Source organism: Trachypithecus francoisi, unplaced genomic scaffold (assembly GCF_009764315.1).
Source record: "Trachypithecus francoisi isolate TF-2019V2 unplaced genomic scaffold, Tfra_2.0 Lachesis_group14, whole genome shotgun sequence".
NCBI lineage: Eukaryota > Metazoa > Chordata > Mammalia > Primates > Cercopithecidae > Trachypithecus > Trachypithecus francoisi.
Window position 1 is genome coordinate 57,518,268 of NW_022681459.1, and position 15,349 is coordinate 57,533,616.

The 15,349-nt window shown below is 49.0% G+C and overlaps 1 protein-coding gene across 1 annotated transcript; it reads left to right on the plus strand.

The window, feature by feature from the left end:
• Nucleotides 1-291: 291 nt before the first annotated feature.
• RTL6 (retrotransposon Gag like 6) lies at nucleotides 292-6,056 on the plus strand. Its single transcript, XM_033233652.1, has 2 exons — nucleotides 292-637; nucleotides 870-6,056. Exon 2 carries the CDS (start codon nucleotides 1,133-1,135, stop codon nucleotides 1,850-1,852), a length of 720 nt encoding a protein of 239 aa, XP_033089543.1. The 5' UTR covers nucleotides 292-637; nucleotides 870-1,132; the 3' UTR covers nucleotides 1,853-6,056.
• Nucleotides 6,057-15,349: the final 9,293 nt, after the last annotated feature.

Here is a 15,349-nt window from a genome sequence, read left to right on the forward strand (position 1 = left end):
GCGCCACTGCACTCCAGGCTAGGCGACAGAGCGAGACTCCGTCTCAAAAAAAAAAAGACAAAAAAAAAATCACAATAAGAAGAACAGTAAATTATCAAAAAAAACCCCCAATGACAACCACAAAAAGAGCCTTGCAAGCCCTCTTGGGAGGAATGGCTGAGAGAACACCAGGAACCCGCCCTAATGAAGACGCCTCAGCAACTACAGTCTTCCCTAACTGGCAGCTGGGGAGGACTCGCTGCAGCGTCCCGAACTGGGGGAGGGGCGGGGACTTTGTGCGTCACTTCCGGAGGCGGGGTACAGCCATCCCGAACGCGCGGGAGCAGGCGGTCTCCATGGCAACCAGCTGGGCCCGCCTGAAGCCCGCCCGCCGCGGCTGCCGCGCCGGCCCCGCCCGCACAAAGGCCGCGCGGTGACCCGCCCTCTGCCGCGACCCCGGCCCCGCCCCGGCCCCGGCCCCTGCACCTGCTGGAGGCCGCCCGCCGCCATCGCCAGCGCTGTCGCCAGGCTGCGCTGACCGGGAAGCAGTTCTCGGCGGGCCGCGCGGTGACTCATCGGCCTGGCCGCATCCCCCGCGCGGGCCATCTTGGTCACGGCCGGCGGCGGACTGAGCCGCGGAGGAACCGCGAGACCCCAGGTACGCGCGCCCCCGGCCCACTGCCCGGCCCGGCCCCGCCACTGTGGTGGCCCCCAGGCCCGCGACCGCGGAGGAGCAGCCCCCTTTGTTCTCCCCAGGGCGGGCGCGGGGCGGGCGCCGCGGGGCTTTGTGCAGCCTCGCCACCCACGCGCGGGCCCTCCACGCCGCCTCTCACCGTCCTGCCTGCTAGTCGCAATTGAAACCTTAAAAACATCTTTTCTTAATGCTCCAGGGCCCAGAGAGGTCCAGCCGCCCGTCCGGCTCCGTAGCCCGTGAAGTCTGCAGTAAAGGAGCCGCGTGGGACCGGGGCCGAAGTCCCCAGGGCCTGCCCCCGCCTGGCACCGCGTGCCCCTCTCGGGCCCTCAGCTTGGGGGTCTCGCAGCGCCCTCGCGTTGTGCACCCCCACGCTGCCCCCATTTCTACAGGGGCCCACCTGGTCACCACACCCCCTTGGCCCACCCGCGGATCTCAGTCCGTGGCTGATCTCTAGCCAGCATGGTGCAGCCGCAGACGTCCAAAGCGGAAAGCCCGGCCTCGGCAGCGTCTCCGAACGCCCAGATGGATGATGTTATTGACACCCTGACCTCCCTGCGCCTCACCAACTCAGCGCTGAGGCGGGAGGCCTCCACCCTGCGGGCAGAGAAGGCCAATCTCACCAACATGCTGGAGAGCGTGATGGCAGAGCTGACCTTGTTACGCACCAGGGCGCGGATCCCGGGGGCTCTGCAGATCACCCCGCCCATCTCTGCAATTACTTCAAACGGGACTCGACCCATGACCACACCTCCAACCTCTCTGCCCGAGCCCTTTTCCGGGGACCCAGGCCAGTTGGCGGGGTTCCTGATGCAGATGGACAGATTCATGATCTTCCAGGCCTCTCGCTTCCCGGGTGAGGCCGAGCGCGTGGCCTTCCTTGTGTCTCGACTGACTGGGGAGGCGGAGAAGTGGGCTATCCCCCACATGCAACCTGACAGCCCCTTGCGCAACAACTATCAGGGGTTCCTGGCAGAGTTGCGGAGAACCTACAAGTCTCCGCTCCGGCATGCGCGGCGCGCCCAAATCAGGAAGACTTCTGCCTCTAACAGGGCCGTGCGAGAGAGGCAGATGCTCTGCCGTCAGCTGGCCGCTGCGGGCACGGGGCCTTGCCCAGTGCATCCAGCTTCCAACGGGACTAGTCCAGCGCCAGCCCTGCCTGCCCGAGCACGGAATCTTTAAGAATCCGCCACCACTTGGTAGCGTCTGCAGCCACCCAGGTAGCATACGCTCTTTGCTGTGTAGAAGAAATGCCCGTAGGACAGCATCGCCCCTGTTTGAAGACCTCCCTTCTTACCTCTCCAGACGTGTTCCCCAAGGAGATCTTCCTTCCATCCCTCCTGGCGCCCTGGTTGCCCACCTTGCTGTGCTGCTTCTTATGTGCTAGTTTTGTACCTATCGCTCACTGCATGCTCGCCTCCCTCTTGCTGGCATCCCGGGCTGTTTCAATGACTAGGGCTCTGCTGCTTAGGCACAGGGACTCTGCCGCACGCTGACAAACCACGAGGGCTGACCCCTCCCAGCCTGACTTGGTTCATGGAGGCTTCTACTCTGCCCTCTCCAAGCTCCCTTGGCGGCTCCCCACCTTGTTGCCCAGTTCCTATTGATGAGCTCTGGACAGAAAGATGCCAGTTTGGCCAGGCTGGTGGCTTGATGGGTGTACCTGGAGAGGGAGTCTGGCTTCCCACCCAAGATGCCTGCCAGCCCTGCCAGGGCCCAGTGCAGCAGGCAGGGCCTCATCCGTGCTGTAGTGGTCAAGTGGTGACTGCTAGGAGTGTAGTTATACCATTTCCGGGGGCCAGATTCCACTCTGCACGTGAGTATGCAGTTTGGAAGACCCCACTACTCTCACTGGGAAGGACCCGTGTTGCATCTCTGTTCATGCCTGGCTTCAGCTGCTGGTGTTCTGATCGAGCCAGAAGTTTGGGGACTCTGGAACTTGCCTGCTAAATAAGGTCATTGTGGACTCTCAGCCACTGGTCAAGTCTATCAGGCTGCAGGTTCCAGCACACCCACACCTGAGGGCCATAGCAGGCTGAGGGTGGATACCAGTGACTCCCTTTGCTGCCCAGAATCTCCATGGGCAGTGCCACATCGGCTGATGCTCAGTCACTCCTGCTTCTACACCCTGTCACTGTCTCAAGCCTTGCCCAGCTTGAGACCCGTTCCCATCTCCATTCAGGTGCCATGTGGCCTTCACTGCAGCCCTGCAGCTACTCACACACCATCTGTGGGTCTCCAAAGGCACCTTGTAGCATGTCCTTCCCATGCCTGGGCAATCAGATGGGCTGCCTTTGTCCAAGAGAAAACAGACTCCCTTTGGGAAACGTCCTTAAGCACTTAAGGCCAGGGAGTGTCTGCCTCTGGCAGCCCAGCCAGGGTCTTGGTGGCATACGTAAAAGCAAAGAGCTGTGGACTGTCGTCGTCTTAGTGTGGTGACAATGCAGCACTGGCATGCATGTCCTGCTTCTGAAGGACCTGGTCCTTCCTCACAGGGGGGTGACCAGGAAATCATTTTGTGGCCGAGTTTGGCCACGCCCTTTGGACTGAGCTGTTCCGCCATATTTCAATGCCAAATGAACCGTATTGACATGACCTCCTGGACCGTAGGGATTCTTATCCTGGGCTCATCTGTCCCTGTCTGAAGGGTCCTGGCTTGACTGCAGAAGGACAACCTCCGCACCCACCTAAAGACATGTATGTGTCTTGGGACCCCAGAGGTTGGGTCCTTGGACCTGGCTTCTTAAGAGTTTTGATGATGCTGGGAAAAGTGACTGCCGTTCTGAAGAACCGCAGCCTTGCAAGGGCAAGGCCATTCAGTGGTTGCTGGGGTCCGCAGACTACTGCCACCCACTCATCATCAACTCTGTTAGCCCAATTGCCCTGCTGAACAACTGCCTGAATACAGGCTTTAGGTTCCCCTGGACTCCAGCCAAGGCTGTTCAGGTGGGACCATGGTGCTCTTTAAGCATGGACGGAGGGAGGACACAGTGGGACCACCATTCCATGAATGGGAGGTGTACAGATTACTTTCTCTTTGTGCTCAGTTCTGTTCTGTCTCCAGCAACTGTATTGGTAAGACTAGTACCTGCCAGGCAGAGGTGCCCCCAAGTGAAGGGGTACAGTGGCACCTGGGAAAAGGCATCTGGAAGGTTTCCATGTGGCCTAGCCCAGCATGGAAGCAGGATGGGAACTCTGCCATGTCGCCAGCCCTAGCTCTACCCAAGTGGCTTGTTAAAAGCCATACCATGTCTGTGTCAGGCTTGTGCTGCCCCACACCCCAGAACTGCCTAGGAAAGACCATCCACCCTCCCTGTCCACACCTGCAGCCGGGTCCTCTGCCTATGGGCACCCAATCCAAGTAGCTGCCCCACCTTCGTTTGGCGTGGTGATTTGTGTTTTTTCTCTCGGTGCTTATGTGTGTGGGCTTGGGAGGAGTGCTGGTGTGCACTTAGGACCTTCTTGATAGCTCCCTGCACTTTGGAACATGGAGCAGATGAGAGAGGGTCGGGGCTTGCCCTTCAACTTGAACTTGGAAGAAGCCCACATTGGAGAGGTGAGGACCCCGTGGTGGCTCTAGTGGAAGATACCGTAGTCTCCAGCTAAGGAGGATGAGGCGCAGCCCCAGAGGGAGACCTCAGTGACCGGGGATCAGGCTGAAGAACAAAGTAGGGGAAGGGAGTGCTTTGTACATATTTTGGGGTTATGATTTCTCTAAATTTTAGGAGAACAGGTATTGATTGGTAAAATGGACAGGCAGTAGTGTTCAACAGCGCATGTGAAGGAAAGTTCTGTTTTCCATGGTTTTGACATCTTTGGACTGTATTGTGACTGCTCTCTGGTCCACATGGTACCCCTCTGGTAAGTAAGCTTCATTGCATACCAGGGCATCACTGGAGATGGAAGTTAGTGAAGGGATGACTCCATGGCCTAGTATAATGTGACCCTGGGACTAACTTAATGTCCTGAAACATTTTGGTGACTTCTAGGAAACAGCAAAGACCTATTTCATTGGCCCCAGGTAAGTATGTATTGAGCAGTGAGGAGGAGTGGAAAACAAAACCCAGAAAGTGCGGCAGGACCAGCTCCTGTTGTCATGGCAGACAGAGCTGCCTTGGGTGGGCACCACCCTGACAGTTCCAGCCTGTAGGGGAATGAAGGGACATGGGTTGAGCTGGGCATGTGCTGAGGTTAACTTAGGGAACAAGCCCTGGGACTGGACGAAAGGGCCCGTGCTGCAGCCACCGACTGGGGGCAGAGCTCTGGGTGGAAGAGGGAAGAGGTCCTAGCACAGGCGCCTCCATCTGCAACCACAGCCGTAGGGCTCATGGCATCTCTGCTTGGAGAGCACTGGTTTAGGGACTTAGAGAGGTAGGCACAAGGTGGGTCTCCTGGGGAAGGGAAGCAAGAGCAGACTGTTGGGCCAACGGGAGAAGCTCCCCAGAGTAGGGGAGAAGATTGGGGAATATGGCCTTCCATGTGGAACAGACAGCCCGCGTGTCACGGTCTCTTGGGGACCTGAGGTTCGGTGGGGTGGCAGTGGGCACAGCACAGATGGGGTAGAGATGGGAGGAAACCCAGCTCCTCACTTCCGTGTGCCTCATGCCTTTGCATACACAAGCACCAAACCTACTAGGTCTTCTCATTATCCATGTAAACCACATGTTAGATAAATTTTTGCAAGTAGAGGAAAGAAGGAAGTAAAACATCACACTTTGGTGTCTCTCAGGCTTTCCCCCCCAACTATAGTTTCCTTGCATTTTGTTTTAACATAGTTTTGCTGCTGTCTTCTGTAATGATACAGTTCTATGCAGCTGTTTTCACTTAGCATATCGGGGGCATCTCCTCTTATGATTTCTAAATACTTTATTTTGGAGTGGCTGTGTACTCCTCCATCGACTAGATGGACCATCGTGCCAGTTGCCGATCACTAATGCTGTTACTGATTTTTCATTTATAAATTGATGAATATTTGTGCACAGGCTGTTTCCCAATGTCAAGTTATTTTTTTAGTGTAGACTCCCAGAGGCGGGATTCTTGAACTGACGAATATGAAAACCTTTGAGGCTTTTACTGCATATTGACAACATGGTTTCCAGAAACATTTGTATCCCCTTACACTGCCACCAGCAAGGATAAACATGTCCGTCTTGCCCGTACTGGGAGTTATCATCTGGCTAAATATTTGCTAATTTGATAATGAAAACATAGCATTGTGTTTCAGTTGGCATTTCACTGATTTCTAGCACGGTTGAGCATCTTTCATGTGAAGCAATTGTATTTCCTCTTTTGTGGATTGTCAGTGTCCTTTGCTGTATCTTCTGGGGTCTGATAAATTTCTATGAGCTCGGTATATATTAAAGATATTAACCTGGTGTGTGTCATATTTGCTGCAGCTGTTTCTGGGGTTTTACTTAGTGTGTGTGTTTTATCTTATTGAAATTTTGACATACATAGTCAGTCTGTCTCCACAGCACTGTGTCTGCTAGACAAGAACACAAGGCAGGCAGGTAGATTTTGTCTGTTTTGTTCATGGCCATAGCACTAGCACCTATGACAATGCCTGGCACATGATAGGTACTCAGTACACATTTGTTGAATTAGTTACTCCAAATGGACCTGCAACGCCCTGGGATCTGCACATGGATCCAGCAGTCCGCACTGCAGAGCTCACAGGCCAAGGCCAGCTCTCACACATTTTGTATCAGGGTCCCCTTGCACTATCCAAACTCACTGAGGGCCTCAAAGAGCTTTTGCTTATATAGGTTTTATCCATCAATATTTACCATATTATAAATTTAAACAAAGTTTTAAAATAATTATTTGGAAAAGAAAAACACAAATCACATTTTAAATAAAAAAACTATATTTTCCAAAATCAAACATTAGTGAGGAGAAGCGTTGAAGAAGACATTTTTGCAAATGCCTGTAAGGTCTGGCTGAATAGAAGACAGTGGGAGCCTCCTATCTGCTGTGCTTAACCTGCAAGAGCGCATATGCCATGGCGCCTCTGAAAGCCCCAGTGCACCCCTGAGATGATGTGGAAAAAGCATGTGATATTTTGGGATTATTATGAAAACGGTTTTACCTCGTGGACCTCCGAAAGGCTCTTGCCCCACTTTGAGAACTGCTGGCCTAAAGAGAGACAAGGATCGGCAGTTCTGCAAACATCAGCAACTGTTCCTTCCATCGCTTTAAACTTCAGGCCTTTCTTCCCCCTCTAGATTAATACACAGTTATTTCTGGGATTAATTTGGCATGTAATGTGAGAGGAGGCTTTAAATAGACTGTCTTTCAAAGATTTAAACAAACACCCTGAGTCCACTTATTAAAAATTATTTCTCTCCCTTGGTCACGTGTGTTCTTTCCTTCACACACGGGGAAATCTTACTTACAGTAGGACCAACTTTCCCACTGTTTATTCAGTTGATCCATTTGTCTTGCCCGGTACTTCCCTATTTTAGCTGACTTGGGTTTTATAATTTCTTTTTTTTTTTTGAGACCGAGTCTCTGTCACCCAGGCTGGAGTCCAGTGTTATGATCTCGGCTCACTGCAACCTCTGCCTCCTGCGTTCAAGCGATTCTCCTGTCTCAGGCCCCCAAGTAGCTAGGATTACAGGCACCAGCCGTCACTGCCAGCTAATTTTTTTTTTTTTTTGTATTTTTAGTAGAGACAGGGTTTTGCCATGTTGACCAGGCTGGTCTTGAACTCCTGACCTCAGGTGATCCACGCCTCGGCCTCCCAAAGTGCTGGGATTACAGGCGTGAGCCACCACGCCCTGCCAGGTTTTATAATTTCTATTCATGTCTAGTAGGACTCTCCTCCTTCAGATTTTCTTAGCTGTTGTTACTAGATGAGCTTGAAAACATTCTACGGTTTCCCCCAAACCCTGGTAACAGGTGCAGGGCCTGGAGAGGCATAAGTGCTTTGGTGAGTTGTGTGCAGGGTGCAGCGTGGGGGGCTCTGTGTAGGGACTCTGCAGTTGTGGGCTGCAGAGTGGAAGGCTCTTCTTCCACCCTGCAGAAAGCCTTGCCCTGAGGTTCCCCCCTGTGCTGCTCTGTGACTGGTGGCTGGTTTGGGAATGGGAGTGAAAATCGGGGTCCCCCCTGGCTTGCCCATTGCCTAGTCAGTGTCTTCCTCTATGGAAAGGCCTGGAGTGTACATAGTACCCTCCTGCCTGTCCCCACGTGGCTGATCCGAGAGGTTTACAAGGACCTGGCCTTGCAAGGTCTCTGCCTGACAGGGGGGGTCTAGGGCTGAGCCCCCTCTCCATCCCACTGTCTGGCCCCTTTGAGGCAAGAGAACAGATTGTGGGTAGGAGCTGGGCCTCCACTCTCTGGCTCTGTGACGCTTGCTCTCACTTTGTGCTCCCATGGGCCCAGCCTGGTGGAATTCCATCCTGTGGCCCTGGAGATTTTCTGGGGAGCCTCCTCTTCTCTATCCAGGGCATCCCCAGCTTGGCTTCTGGGCATCTTTCTTGCCTTACTCCTCTCTCCTGCACCTGCTCCAGTGCCTGGACATTATGGTCCTCAATGACTCTCAGGTCAGCCGGGCTCTCTGTCCCCACCACCACTGTCTGCTGCAGGTCTGGGCAGCCGGCCTTCCTAACGGCTTCCTTTCTACTGCTCTTATTGTTCTGTTAAGAAGGATCCAGTGTTACTCCCCTTAGGACCCTTCCTGAGCAACCAGGCCGGGCGAGGGGTCCTGTGGCTGTGCTCCTGCCCTGACACCCTCAGGCTCACACCTAGTAAGTGATGGACTTATGCCATTACTGAGCCTGTCTCTCTCCCCCAACAGACTGTGCTCCTAGAGGGCAGGGCTGCTGTGTGAGTCACCTGCGTCCCTAGCACCTCGCCCAGAGCCCGGCGGAGAAGCTACCAGGTGTCTGTTTAGCGGCTGAGCAGAAGGACCACACATCAGAGCACAGCCGGAGTCTCGGGTCCATGTCATGCCAACCAGTCACATTGCAGCTGGCCACCAAGCCGAGCCGGAGACCCCAGCCAGCCGCACACCTGTGTTGTCCTATTTCCTTTCCTTTCTTACAGAATGGGACAATATTCTACATGCTTAATATGTGATGAGAACTTGCTGAGGTCATGACATGGTCTTTGAGAATAGGATTTGTAAATACATAATATCCCATCTCTGGACTGGCCATGCTTCACCAAACGATCCCTTTGCTTTGGAAGTGTGTTGACCATTTTCGTCATAGAGAACAATGCTGTGAGAAGCATCCCAGTCGCTGAACAATTCTTTGGGCATAGTTTTCTGCTGTTGGTATGATCCTATGGCGAGTCTCACAGGCTTCCTTCATAGTTACTGAGAGATTGTTGCTGATACATAGGAAAGATGAATGTCGTGTTTTTATTTGGCTGCCTCACTGGATGTTTAGTCGTTTGAGGGATGTTTCAGCTAATTCCACGGACTGACTGGGTTTCCACCAGAACCATCAGTTTCCAATTAACTGCCATTGTCTGCCCACCTCTCTGAGCTGTCCCAACACGTGAATAAACACAGCCTGGTGAGGGTAACAGTTTCGTTGAGTCCAGAGGGGACCTTCCCCACTCCTCCAAGCCACCAGAGCCACAGAGAACTCTGACCACAAGCCCTCAATTGTGTTTGAGCTGAACATTCTTTAGAAATAGACAGGGCTTAGTCTTAAACACCAAGAGGCTGTTCTAAAGATGAAAATGAGAAGAAAACCTTGGAATCTGGCCAGGATGTCATTAAGGGACCTCCTACCTAGCAGGAAAGAGGGCTTCAACAGATCCTGTATGGATTGGAGTAGGGGAGAAATAAAATTGCATCTATTTATAGTCTCAACAAGTTGAGGTTCCTCAATAAACTAGTTACACATAATTCACTTAAATTATGAAAAACACAAACAGCAAAGCTATTAAACTACTAAACAGGAAAAGAAGAGAAAACACTGGTGCCGTCAGTGCTAAGGGAGCTTTTAGGGCATGGAAAGTGTAGTGTCAGAACAATGCTACCCTTAGCACGCCAGCTACCTGGAGCGGTCTACAAGAAACGTTTGTATCTGAATGAGAAAAACAGCTCAAATAATACACTGCACTCCAGCCTGGGTGACAAGGGCAAGACTCTGTCTCAAAAAGAAAAAAGAAAAAAAGAAATGTATCTTGTGTGGAAAGCATGTCGATGATAAGAACATACAGCTCTTGTCCCACTTTATTTCTCCATTTACTGGATGCATTTATGGAAGGTACATTATGGGTCTTTGTGGGAAGAAACAGAAAGAAATCACAAAACAATTAAGAGAGCTCACGTCATGGGATTTATGCCAGCTACATACGAGGATCTGCATATCTCAACGACCCTAAAGTTAGTAATATCAGATGTTGGGAATAAATTCTATCACGTTACCACCAACAAACTTATTTTGTAGTTTAAAAAAAATGCAGATGGGATCTTGCTGTGTTGCCCAGGTTGGTCTCAAACTCCTAACCTTAAGCAATCCTCACACCCAGGCCTCCCAAAGTGCTGGGATTACAGGTGTGAGCCATCACGCCCAGCCTCAAGTTTCATTTATTTTCTTTCTTTTTTTTTCTAGATGGAGTTTTTCTCTTGTCGCCCAGGCTAGAGTGCAATGGCGTGATCTCGGCTCACTGCAACCTCCACCTCCCGGGTTCAAGCAATTCTCCTGCCTCTGTCTCCCAAGTAGCTGGGATTACAGGTGCCCACCACCACGCCTGGCTAATTTTTGTATTTTTAGTAGAGATGGGGTTTCACCATGTTGGCCAGGCTGGTCTCGAACACCTGACCTCAGATGATCCACCCACCTTGGCCTCCCAGAGTGCTGGGATTACAGGCATGAGTCACTACACCTGGCCCTCAAGTTTCTTAAGATGAAAACTATCTTTTGTTTCTATTCCCCAGAAGCTATGGATCTTCGTGGACCTTAGGAGGATTTCCTGCTCTTCCCCCAGTGGCCTGGAGCTCTTGTTTTTATACAAGTAAAGGGTCTGGGCCCTGTCTCCAATATATCCAGTGAGCACTCAGAGGATGAGAAGAGTTTGTAGGGAACTGAGGTGACCTCCGCTAGCATCTGGGCTTCCAGTTATTCCAGAAGGTCACAGTATCCCATATTCAGCCCGTAAGAATTTGGTACTATTTTAGCCGTTTGCTCTTTGCCTGTCTTTCCAGCAGCCCTATGTTTTCTCATTGCTTTGCTAACAGCGCCACAGTTCACGTACCTTGTCTTATCTCTCCTTGGTGGGGCTGGGCACTATGTGGAATTCACTTCCTTGTAATCTTAACTGTCCCATGGGCTCAAGAAAAATTCTGATTTTGTAGCTTACGCAGACTTTACTCACCGTTAGGTTGTGAGTGGTGTTTTTTTGTGGCCTTCTACATCCTAAGCCTCCGCTGACTTTAAAAAAAAAAACTAAGAGGCTGGGTGCGGTGGCTCATGCCTGTAATCCCAGCACTTTGGGAGGCCAAGGTGGGTGAATCACTTGAGGTCAGGAGTTTGAGACCAGCCTGGCCAACATGGTGAAATCCTGTCTCTACTAAAAATACAAAAAATTACTCGGGTGTGGTGGTGGGCACCTGTAATCCCAGCTACTCGGGAAGCTGAGGCAGGAGGATCGCTTGAACCCAGGAGGTGAAGCTTGCAGTCAGCTGAGATCACACCACTGCACTCCAGCCTGGGTGACAGAGCGAGGCTCTGTCTCAAAAAAAAAAAAAAAAAGAAAAAAAGAAAAAAAAAAGCAATACAGTATAGCAACTATTTACATAGCATTGACATGGCATCAGGTATTATAAGTAATCTAGAGAAGATTTAAAGTATACCGGAGGGTGTGTGTTATATGCAAATACTGCACCGTTAAGTAAGGGACCTGAGCATCTTTGGATTCTGTGGGGGTGGAGGTGTGTGCTGGAACCAACCCTGTAGATACCAAGCGAAGATGGCACTGCATGTAAATACACATGTCCGTTGAAGGCGGTGCTCACTCACGTGGCTGTGCAACTGCAGTGTCACCGCGGAGAGGAAGTGCTCCCTGACATTGGTCTCGTCCTATTTTCAACCCTGTTCCACAATCAAGTTTTGTATTTTCCTTTAAACAGGTCTTATACATCTCTTGTTATAGCTACTTAGTTTAATTTCATCACATTTACCTTTACAGTCTCTATCTGACTTGTGCTAGGTTTTGTCCTTCTTTTTTCCTGTGACTCTACTTCTCAATTATTCATGACCTAGCTAGATAAACATGTCCTTGGCAGATAAGAGTGTCTGTTTCCTGCTTGAGGAAGCTCACTCCGCTGACTTATTAAGTCTAATTGGCTGGAATTTCTGGTACTGGGTATCAGAGATGGGAAATAGCATTTTCTTCCCAGATGAGCTACTTCTGCTTTAATCATTTGGGAGGGAATAGAAAACTGTCCATTTCATGGAGATTTTCTAATTGATCAGCAAAGAATCGTGCGTAGTTTCATCTTAGGCTTTGAGAATCCTCTCTGCATTGATCACACCCTCTTTCTTCTGCTTAATTTAATCTATTAACTTTTTCTATTGATTAGATTTGTCAGAGATTAACTGTTGAACTTATTTATTTTTAAAGAATCAGCTGTTGGTTTAAAATATTCTCTCAGTTTTTTTTCTTATTCATTAATTTCTCATTACAGTTTTTCACCATTTCTTCTTCCAGTGCCAGCAGGTCCTAATAAGTGAGGAAGGGGCCACATTTTAGTTTATACGTTACAAAATATGCTTCCCAGATTGTCACTGGTGTAAGAAACTGTGTTCCACAGCAATGAAACCCAGGAAGTAATGGATTAAGTAAAGTTCACTCTTTTGGGAAGAAACAAGAAGGGAAACAGGAAACGCATACAGTGGAAAGATATTCCCCAGGAGGGAAGGTGAGGACAGAACTGAGAGCAGAGGGGTCCTGAGCCCTGTCACCAGGCAGAGCTCCTGCAGGGGTGGATTTCACGAGACGCGGCTTTGTGGCCCTTCAAGTGATGACGGGCTACGCAGTTCAGACCAACCATTCCTCTGAAGATAAGGAAACAGATGGACGGAAGATTTTAAGATCTTCCTAGAAGCATCGAAGAGTGACAAGATAGTGAGTAAAATCCGAGAAGGAAATTCAGAAAGGTGAAGCTTGCATTTGGGGCGCCTTCTCCCCAAAGAGCATTAGCTGACCTGGAAGAGGAAAGTCAGAGGCCAGGCAGCAGCTTTGACAGCCTCACAGGGTGATGGGGACAATCACTGGTGTTCGAGCCTGCCAAGCAAGGGTAGGAGTCCTGGCACACATCCCTGACCCCACATTTAGGGTTGGGCTCCAAAAGGGTGTATGTTAGGTATAAAGAGTACATTGGAATAAAACCAGCTCTTTCATGTCCTATAGCTTAGCTTCCAGTAACCAGGGTAGTGCCAAAAGTCTCAATCCCTGAAACTGGATTGAGGTAAATCTAGAAGGCCCAAGCACCTGGAGAAGGAAAGATAAAGTCATCCTGGAAGAAAATAAAGTCATCCTGGCCTTAAATTATTATTATTATTTTGGAGACAGGGTCTCACTCTGTCACCCAGGCTGGAGAGCAGCGTCACTGCAGCCTCAACTCACTGCAGCCTTGACCTCCCAGGCTCAGTGATCCTTCCACCTCAGCCTCCCAAGTAGCTGGGACTACAGGCATGGGCCACCACGCCTGCATAATTTTTTAAAAGTCTTTGCAGCAACAGGGTTCCGCTGTGTTGCCCATGCTGATCTCGAACTCCTAGGCTCAAGCAGTCCTCCTGATTCAGCTTCCCAAAGTGCTGGGATTATAGGTGTGAGCCATTATACCCAGTAGATTACTTCTACAGAGAGTTTTTCAGACATAATGTCCATCATCACACAATCAAAGGCAACCAGCACAGAAGGAGGCAAGATAGCAGGAAAGAAAACCAAGACAACAATGAAAAGATCCACAGTTGTCTCAGATGGTGGAACTACACGACACAGTCTCGACAACATGCTCACTATGTGTGCTCTTGGGGACAAAGTGGGGAGCTTAAAACTGAAAGCAAGGAACTAGAAACTAGAAAAAGTAACAAGCATATTGGAAGAACCAACTACAAATCTTAGAAGTAAAGAAACCAATAACCAATATTAAGAATTCAATGGGTGATTTTAACAGCTGAAGAGATAACTGAAAATTTACCATTCAGAATGAAACTCTGAGGGAGAAAGGGATGGAAAACAGAAGAAAGGGTAATAGAAATAGACAATATAGTGAGTATATGAATTTGTAACTGGAGTTCCAGAAGAAAAGGAGAAAGGGAATTGAGCAGAAATAACATTTGAAGAAATAATAACTGATAATTTTCTAATTGATGGCAGATGTAAATCCATGGATTTAAGAACTCAATGAACCCCAAACAAGACAAATAAGTAGAAATTCACACCTAGAAAAATCAAAACAAAGATTTAGAATAACAATGAGAAATCTTCTATGCAGTCACAAGTGGAGAGTGGGGTGGGATAGTTGAGTAGAAACAAATTACAATCACCTCCAGTTTCATGGAGTAACAATGCGACTGACAACCATCTTTTCCATGGCAGCAGTAGAAAAAAAACCCAGAGAAATTATATTTTCAGTACTATTAAAGAAAATAACTGCCAACCTAAAGTTATATACCTAGAGAGATGAAGGTGAGAAAAATGAAAGTCCACCAGGTAACAAGACCCTCCTCCTGTATGGGATGCTGGAGAAGCTGAGTGAGGAACCCAGACTTCCACCTCCATCTGGCAGTAATGAGGCAGTACCACTCCCCTACTAGTGTAGTATCATAGGCCGCCTGATAAATTAGATTTAAATAAGATCTGAAGTCTCATAACATAATGCCCCAAATGACTGGAATACAGTTGAAAATTACTTGCCATTCTGAGAGACAAGAAAATCTCAACTTGAAAAAGAAGACAATCAACGGATGCAAGCCCTGAGATGACACAGATGTGAAGTTATCTGACAAGGATTTTAAAGCATCTATCATAAGAAATTTTCAATGAGCTTGAGACAAATGTGAAAATAGAAAATCCTGGCAAAGATGCAGAAGATATAAAGAAGAGTCAAATGGAAATTTTAGAACTAAAAAGTAATGACCAAAATTTAAAACCTCATTGAATGAGCTCAATGGAAGGGACTGAAGAATAACCACTGAATTTGAAAATAGAACAACAGAAATTACACAATTTGAACAATAGAGAGGAATTGGCTTTTTAAAAAATGAACAGAGCCTCAAGGACCTGTGGGACCACTAACAAAAGAGCTAACATCCATATCATCAGAGTTTCAGAAGGAGAGGAGAAAAAGTGTGGAGCTGAAAGGTATTCAAAGAAATGTGGCTGAAAATTTCCTTAATTTGGCAAAAGACACAAACCTACAAATTCAATAACTTAAATGAATCTCAACTAAAATAAACCCAAAGAAATGCATGCCAAGACACATCATAGCCAGACTTCTGAAAACTAAAGACAAAGGAAAAAATCTTGAGCCCAGCAAGAAAGAAATGACACTTTACCTACAGGGAAAAATCAGTAGATTTCTCGTCAGAAACCATTCAGTTCAACATTTTTGGATTCTTGAAAGAAAGGAATGACAACCCAGAATTTTATACCTAGCAAAAATATCCTTTAGAAATGATGGGGCAGTTAAGATGTTCTCAAAGGAAAACA

Bases quoted from the DNA above. Each gene is read 5' to 3' on its own strand.
- RTL6 (XM_033233652.1), top strand. From the start codon at position 1,133: ATGGTGCAGCCGCAGACGTCCAAAGCGGAAAGCCCGGCCTCGGCAGCG.